This window comes from Clytia hemisphaerica, unplaced genomic scaffold (assembly GCF_902728285.1).
Source record: "Clytia hemisphaerica strain Z4C2 unplaced genomic scaffold, Clytia hemisphaerica genome assembly, whole genome shotgun sequence".
In the NCBI taxonomy this organism is placed as follows: domain Eukaryota; kingdom Metazoa; phylum Cnidaria; class Hydrozoa; order Leptothecata; family Clytiidae; genus Clytia; species Clytia hemisphaerica.
In genome coordinates, this window is record NW_027103811.1 from 185,554 (window position 1) to 193,841 (window position 8,288).

Consider the following 8,288-nt stretch of genomic DNA (forward strand, 5'->3'; position numbering starts at 1 on the left):
CTCGGCTTAATCCTCGGACCGCGCTAAAAATGGTAGACTGGGCTGGTTGGCAGACGATATCATCCACCAGGATGCAAGTGAAATTTTTCAATCTGCGGACCTAGACGGGGGTTCGATTATTATCAGTTAGGGTTAGGGTTGGAGCTCGAGAGTCACAATATAAGGCCGAAGGCCTTCTTAGGGGCATCCGTACCCTGTGACCTAACTTAGGATTCCGTAGGGATCCTTGTAGGGGCACCGGTAGGGTTGGGAGCTTTCTTAATAAAGGTCTGTAAATTACACGCTATAAGTATTTGTGAGTGACAGCTTTCTGCCGTGTCTCGTTGGCGCAAGCGGTTAAGCGTTGGGTTTGTAAACCAAGGTTACTTGCATTTGGTGGTTCGAGCCGGGGTCGGAGACCAATTTCACCGGTACGGTCAAATTTCAGAAAAATACTTAGAAAACAGTTAGAAACACTAGAGAAAGTCAGAAAATCAGGATAGAAGATAGGAAAGTAGAAAATAGGGGGAAAATAAGAGAGGATGCATCCTGGTGGATGATATCGTTTGCCAACCGACTGGGCTGGGATAGATCATTTCGATGGAAGTTGTTGGAATGTTTACAGGCCTTTACAAGGCTCTTGACAGAAAAACGTTTAGTTTTATTGTCAATGATGACAGTGTGGTTATTAATTTTGTTAGATCTGACAAATTGATGTTTGTAAGTGCACTTTATAGTTTTGATTCCCATTGAAGAATCACATTCTGGTTTTCATGTTATTAGATGCTGGTTTAGAGCTTTAGGTCTACACTGTCTAAAGTCTCCTGCAACTCAACCAAATAGAAATAGAAATAGAAATACATACAGGGAATTTTGGACGCCTGACATTTATGAAACAAAAAATTAAGAAACACCGGACTGGTCATGTCCGGTGTTTCGATTGTCCGGTGGAAAAAATATCTTTCTCCGACACCAGATCCGACATCCGAAATTTTCGTAAATTTCGATAGCTGTTTGATCATGTTTGGTAATCGAACAGCTATTGTTCAATTTTGTTTGATAAAGTTTGATGGTTCGATAACGAAAATCAATTCGATAGGGTTCGGTTGACACCGCCTGGAATAAGTCACCAAAATTTCAAGAATATGTGCTAACTTGCTGTGTATTACCGTAAGTTGGTCTAATCTCGACATCCGTCTTCTAATTTCGACACCTTTCTTTAGAGATAGGAATAATATGAAAGTTGGAATTGGTGATTGAAAAAAGATCTATCCTCCCTTACCACTAAGCAAAGAAAAATAATTTCAATCTTTTTTTATTTTTCAGCTCTAGAAAAGGGTGTCGAATTAAGACGAGGGATGTTGACATTAGACCAAGTTACGGTAACCTAGATATCCAGACTGTAAACTATTTCACAGTCTAGTTTTTTATATTTTATGTTCTGGTTTACAGCCTGCTGGTCTCTCTACTAGCGACTCCAGATACCAGAAGTATACCAGAAGTCAAGCAACTTTTGTTAACGTCAAACCAAATGTTTCATATTTCCGTGAAATTTGAACCCTTCAAACTTTTTTTCTGTGTATGCTAAAGCGTTCTGGTTTTTACTAAAAGAAAGCCCAGATTGCATTCAAAAATAGAACCCCAAAAAGTGAGGTTTTCAATCACAACCACTTTTTAGCCCACAGCGTTGACATTCTTGTGGCTGCTGTGTAGTACAAAATTCCATGAAATAAGGAAATTGATGAGCTTTCCAAAAATGTGGCCCTCTTTGAAGTTGAGTGATTCAGTCTTGAAATATAAGATGGCAAAGTGAGGGCAGGTTGTGTGGCTGTATGTCATGTGGCTCACTCAACAGGTTGGCTTATATGTGCTGTCCTGCTTTAAAACTTCAATATTTTTTAACCGTTTTTCTTGAAATTGGCAGTTTAAGGCCTGATAAAGATACTTATGGGTTTAATTTGTGGCTGCAGGGTTTTCAATAGGCTTAAAATGTGGCTTCAATCATACTTCAATCACTAATTTATCAATTTACACATTCCAGTTGGGTTTTGTTTTCGAAACATGAATATTTGCAAAGCCTAAAGCAAAACAAACACAATCTGACACAATACAGTGTTATTTTAAGAAAGAGTGTACATTTTGTGGCTGCAAATACCATTTTTTGTAACTATAACCTTCTGAGCTGTTACATTAGGTATTAGTTGGCATTTTTAGGGTTGGCTTATGTGCTGTCCTGCTTTAAGACTTGAATATTTTTTAACCGTTTTTCTTGAAACTGGTAGTTTAAGGTCTTAAGATACTTATGGGTTTAATTTGTGGCTGCAGGGTTTTCAATGGGCTTGAAATGTGGCTTCAATCAAAGCATATATGAAAAAAAACGTCAACTTTGAGCCGCAATTCTAGCCTAATGACCCAATAATTTTGGTTCCATTTTTGATATTTTGTGGATAAACCCTTTTGCTACAAGTTTCATCTGAAAAAAATGACTTTTACTCATTGAACAAATTTGTGGCTGCTGTTTTATCAATATAGTGGTTTTCTTGATTTGAGCCGCAATTTTGGCCCATTTTACAAAATTTTTTTTTTCAACCTACTTCAACCTACTTTAGAACCAATATTGTGAAGTTTCGTTTGAAAAGAGTTATTTTTAAAAAGGATATTCAAATTTCTTTTTTTTTGCTGTTTTTGAAAACCTCACACAATTTTTGAATGCCATCCCTGTGATCTTAGCTTTCCAGCAGTATATAAAACTGTGGACTCGGGCTAGACGGTTAATTGGTAAAGTGCCGAGTGTTTTTGCAACATTTTCAAAGTTGCTTTCCAACGGAAAAAAAAAAGTTGCATCTATCGATGAACAAATGTTTCTAGAAATGGAGGAAAATGTAGTTGAAAGCTGAAACTTTGTATGTTTATCAGAAAAAGGGTGAGGAGTTCAAAAATCATGTTTGCTAATTTTAGTTACCGTTAACTGCTCTAACTTAGGACTATCTGACAAAACATGGGACGGCAATCCGGCCACCATTTTACCGAACCTACAAAGTCATTTAATTTGAGTTAATGAGCGGCGTATTAAAAAATACACGATTTATCTTTCGATTTTACAGTAAGTGAAAATACAGACCAGGTATGCAACAGTCCCATGTTTCGACCAATCGTCCCAAGTTCGAGCAGTTGACAGTAATTCATTTTCATGTAGTTTTTTTCACGTTTTTGCTTCTTTAGCATGGGAATGTCCCAAAAAAAGTTTATATTTCTGCCAAAATGGATTTTCTTTTCATTTGGGGTTTCTCCTTTCAGAAAGCCGTAAGGACCGATCTACAGAGCGATTCTGATACAAAAAAAGGATAATCCTCCACTTGCTAGTGAAGATACAGCTTTCTGTTACATAAAGAAAACATAAAAAAGAAGAAAACAGAGGCAAGCTCTTTTTCCAAGAAAACATGGTTGGTCATGATAATACATGCAAAATCTCCAGTGATAACATGTTTATGAAACAAAGAGTTACAAAAATGACATGGGTCTGAATCAAGGGGAAAAGAAACACTGGAGACTCCCCTGATTGACAAGCATGAAAAAAAAATAGAAGAAAGACTAAAAATTCATCCCCTGGAAAATATTGAGATTTTTTTATTTTGTTCAATCGCAAACACTTGTGAAAGCGCGAAATATTTTTTTATATCCAATCACAGTGATATCAATTGTTTTCTTTTGTCTAATCAAAAATTAAATATGTAGTATACTAGCAAATAGCCAAGGCTATGATGTGCCCAGCTCCTACGTATTTAGTAATAGCATTTGCAAAAATGTTGTTGCTTTAAAATAATTTTATATTTGAAAGTGAAGTTGGGCCTCAGCTAACATCATCTTGAGACCCTGAAAGCTGAAATTTGAAAAACAAAAACAAAAACAAATTGAAGACATTAACAATCAAGTTTTAATATGAATAATTGAGTCTGGAACATATTAAGGCCCCCTTGATGGGCACAATAATTTTCCTGAATTGTGATCTGCCCAATTCTTGCTCTTGCCCATATTTTCTTGTTCTTTTAGTTGGTTCCCGTGATCTGGTAAATGTAGCACTTAAACTTAAATTCTAGCTTTGGGCTAACGCCCTTAGTTGGTCTTCCCCTCAGTTAGATGATGTTGTCTATCTTATTTGTTCTCCTTCTCTATATCATAATACTCCTAGCTCTCACAGATCTTTCGTACTGGTCTATAAATGTTCATAGAGGGTTAGTAAGGACAGAATATAAGTATGGAAGTATTTGACAGCCTTGAATTTAACACGACATGAAATTAACATGTATTTTTATTAAAACGAAAATTTCCCATTCTTGTTAATTACATAAAATCTCCTAACATTCATGTAATAAGGTATTTCACAAACGCTTTTCTGTAATAGCATGTAATACTAAACATTATTTATTCATTATTTAATGAATTTCTTTTTCAGGGGGTAGTTGATTTACATTTCCCTTGCAAACTATGGGCAAAAAACTATTTTCTTATAAACTGCACAACTCACAATTACTATATTCAAACTTTGAGTTCAATAGCTTTTTTAGAAATTCTGAAAGATGACTGAATGTACCTTTATAAATGATCTTCAAACACCTTGCCTTGTTCTGGACCACAATAAAGTGCAGAAGAATGCTGAAAGAATCTTAGCTATGTCTAAACAATATGGTGTTGATCTTCGGCCTCATTTTAAGACAACAAAATGTGTAGAGGCAGCTATTTTGCAGACAGGGGGAAGTAAACGTGGGATGGTAGTCTCCACCTTGGCAGAAGCTCAATTGCTTTATCAAAATGGTTTTGATGATATATTATTGGGTGTTCCCCTTTCCATGTCAAAAATGAAACGATGTGCTGATTTAACTGAATATATGGAAAGGTTTTGTGTGATGGTCGATTCACAGGAAATGGCAGATTTCATCTCAAACTCACGTAAAAAATTTCCTTTGAAAAATGGGAAAAAATGGAATGTGTTTTTAAAAGTGGACTGCGAAAATGGAAGATGTGGCGTATTCCATGATTCAGATTCTTCAGTAGATGTTGCTTGTACCTTAAGTAAATCGTCCAATGTTCATTTTTGTGGACTTTACGCACACTGTGGTGATTCATACCATCAGCCAGGTGTAGAAGCTATTCATAAAGTGGCAACTAAGACAACCCAGTGTTTGGTAGCATTCAAAAACAAACTTGAAGCTGCAGGTATTGAGTGTAAAACTTATGGCATAGGATCAACCCCTACGTGCAGTCAACCATGTGAAGCTATGAGGCAGCTGACCGAATGGCATCCTGGGAATTATATTTTGTATGATCAAATGCAAGTAAGTGAAAAATTCCCTATGAGACCTTGATTACATTAATTTTTATCTTGACCTTTCTTTCAAAAATTTGCTCTTTTTTCAACAAATTTATTTGCTTTTTCTTGGGATTTTGGCAAAAACCCTGATTCCAATTTTTTTTGTAAGGACTCAACTTTTCGAAGTTTACAAAATTGCAAAAAATAAATCCACACAAAACTTAATCCCATTAAGGCAGTCCAAATCTTCTGTCTGATATACAGTAAGCTACCTCGTGAATGTGAAAATTGACTTAAATGTTTAATAACCTCCATTTCCATTAATTTTGTTTGTATGTGTATATTTGTATGTGTTCTTTTGAAATAAATTGGCCTTTTTAAACTGTTTTGTAAAGTTTGTGGATGTCTGTGTTTGTAAAAATTGTGTTTTCTTGTTGTGTCTTTCATTATCGTAGATAATAAAGGATAGCCCTAATCATGAAAACCCTAACTGTCCTGTGTAATTTTTGTATGTATAACTGATAAGAATTATGTTTTTTGTAGCTTTGTTTTGTTTCATTATTTTTTAAATTAATTTGCTTATACTTTTAGAAAAACATTGGATCCTGTTCCAGCGATGATATAGCAGTACAAGTTATTACACGTGTTATTGGACACTACCCAGATAGCAAAACACCACATATGATTATAGATTGTGGGTTCACTGCGTTAAGTCTTCACGGCAAAGGTGACTGTTGTGGAATGACACCTGGCAGTGGTTATGGTTGTATTGTTGGCCACCCTGAACTCAAACTAGTTGGAATGAGTCAAGAACATGGAGTTGTTGTTCCCTCCAACGATAATGCTTCATTGGATTTCAACTGTTACCCTCTTGATACTCTTTTGCGTATTTTGCCTGATCATTCTTGTGCTACCTGCGCAATGCACCCAGTGTTTTATGTTGCTGATAAGGAAGGGAGAATTATTGACCAATGGACGCCTATCAGAGGCTGGTGATAGAACATTTCAACACAAAACTTTGTTCCATCTTTCCATTATTCTTTTTGACTGATTGAAATTGGTCTATTTCTTTTGGTAGCAGTAACAGAAACTTTTGAACTTGGTTTTGAACTTGGTTGAATAAGAGCCATCTTTTCTGATATTGACATACTATTTACTTTGTCTAGTTTTTTTGAAATTGTTTGCATTGATATAAAAGATATCACTCATAGTTTTTTTTTATCTTGTAATATGATATAGAACATTTTATTTAGCAAGAGAAAGATATTTATCTATCTATGTAAAAACAGTTATTTCATTTCCTTACCTATTTACATCACACAGACAGATGAGAGGAATTTCTTATCACAGAGTATGGTGTTATAGCTCACGATGTTAACAAATATCACTTTCTGTTTCTATAACAGTTTGTTAATTTGAAAATATGCATCATATACTTCTAAGAAATAGTTCAGTCAGTTAATGCTTAAGTCTTGGAACAAGTGAAGCTAGTTCAGATGAGTTTGAGTTTATCAAAAAAAAATTTTTTGAGCTTTTTTGAGTTTATCATTATAGGTTTTGTGTGATAAACCAAAGATAAACTTCTAATATTATGTGGAGCTAAAAATTATGCCAGAGATATGCTTGTTGATTCCTGCCTATACCAGACAAAAATTACTTTTTGTCATGTTTTGAAATGAAATACTGGTTTTTCATGTGACCTTTAGATTTTTATTTAATTTCTCTATACAGGTTTTTTCAATTTGATAAATTCTATTGAATGCTTCTTAGAATATTACTCTCTTTGACCTCTAAGTGATGGAATCAATATTTTTAGAAATAAACAGGTTTACTATGCTTAGAAGTTCTCATGTATTGTATATATTGATTGTTAATTAAATGTAGAAAAGAGAGATTGCTTCTTAAAATCACGATCATTGAAAGCATTCCAAAGTAAATTGTTTGTATTTGCTTGATATAGAAAGAATATCATTTTCCATCATGGGAAAGTCACGTTGTCTAACTCCTTCATATTATTGAGAACATTTGAAACAGGATGGGTGAAATTTTGATTTAGTTAATTATTTAAAAGGTATTCTTAATAAGGTCATGACTTATTTTTGACTTTGAGAGAAATCATTCAAGTCTGAATAGGAATATGTTGGATTGTCTATTGAGATGGGATCTAGGAAAGGAAAAATGGAGAAATGAAGTATAGTGTTGCAATGGATACACTTCCACATTTTGTGGCAAAATGTACACTTTCGACAAGTATTATTGTTATTATTATTAAGGTATTATGGTGTTCTATTTTCATAACTATTTTAACTATTCATTTCATTTCAGATAACTTACCTCTAAACCTATGGTTATGGTAATGGAATTTAGTAATTTAGTACGAGGAGAAAAATAAAACCTAGTTCTTATTACTTTACAATGTTAATTCATTGTAGTTTCAGTTCTAGAAGACGAACAAAAACGATGTATTTCTTTAATCTGTGTCTTCTTAACAACATTATCTGAAGATTGTCATGCATAAGTTTTAGCAATAAACTGCCAGTACAGTTTAGATGAAAGTTTATTCTGAACTTAAGTATAACTTTGGAAGTGCTTTTAGTTATCTGATTACACTTGACAAAATGGTTGATTCTGTTTTTGTCCTAATCAAGCAATTTATTTTATGATATTTTGTGTTTTTCGATATTGTTTGCTTTGATATTTTAATGACTATTGATTCAGGGGAAGTTCTAAGTTTTTTTAAATTCTTACATTTCCATTACATTTTTTTAGCCTGAGTACAGTTCAAATTTCAAGTTTAGATGTTGAACTTGTTTGAATAAAGTGTTGAAATCTTTGAAGTGAAAAGCAATTTCTCAATGATTACGTGTTAAAAAAGATTAAATATTTTACAAACTTTTTGCAAGTATGGAAAAATGTCTAGCCATATTTCAACAGTTTGGATTTGTGTTGACTATTTGATGAGCAGAAAATAGAGATTATGATTTTATAGTATTATGTAACC

At 34.0% G+C, this 8,288-nt stretch overlaps 1 protein-coding gene across 1 annotated transcript; it reads left to right on the plus strand.

Moving 5' to 3' along the window:
• The first annotated feature begins 4,499 nt into the window (after positions 1-4,499).
• Positions 4,500-6,568, plus strand: LOC136806566 (D-serine dehydratase-like). Its single transcript, XM_067063154.1, has 2 exons — positions 4,500-5,312; positions 5,879-6,568. Exons 1-2 carry the CDS (start codon positions 4,557-4,559, stop codon positions 6,281-6,283), a joined length of 1,161 nt encoding a protein of 386 aa, XP_066919255.1. The 5' UTR covers positions 4,500-4,556; the 3' UTR covers positions 6,284-6,568.
• The last annotated feature ends 1,720 nt before the right edge of the window (positions 6,569-8,288 follow it).

What these genes read in the sequence shown, in the direction of transcription:
- LOC136806566 (XM_067063154.1), top strand. Translation starts at nt 4,557, where the DNA reads ATGACTGAATGTACCTTTATAAATGATCTTCAAACACCTTGCCTTGTT. An exon ending in TTTTGTATGATCAAATGCAA is followed by an intron (nt 5,313 to 5,878) that starts GTAAGTGAAAAA and finishes TTATACTTTTAG; the next exon opens with AAAAACATTGGATCCTGTTC.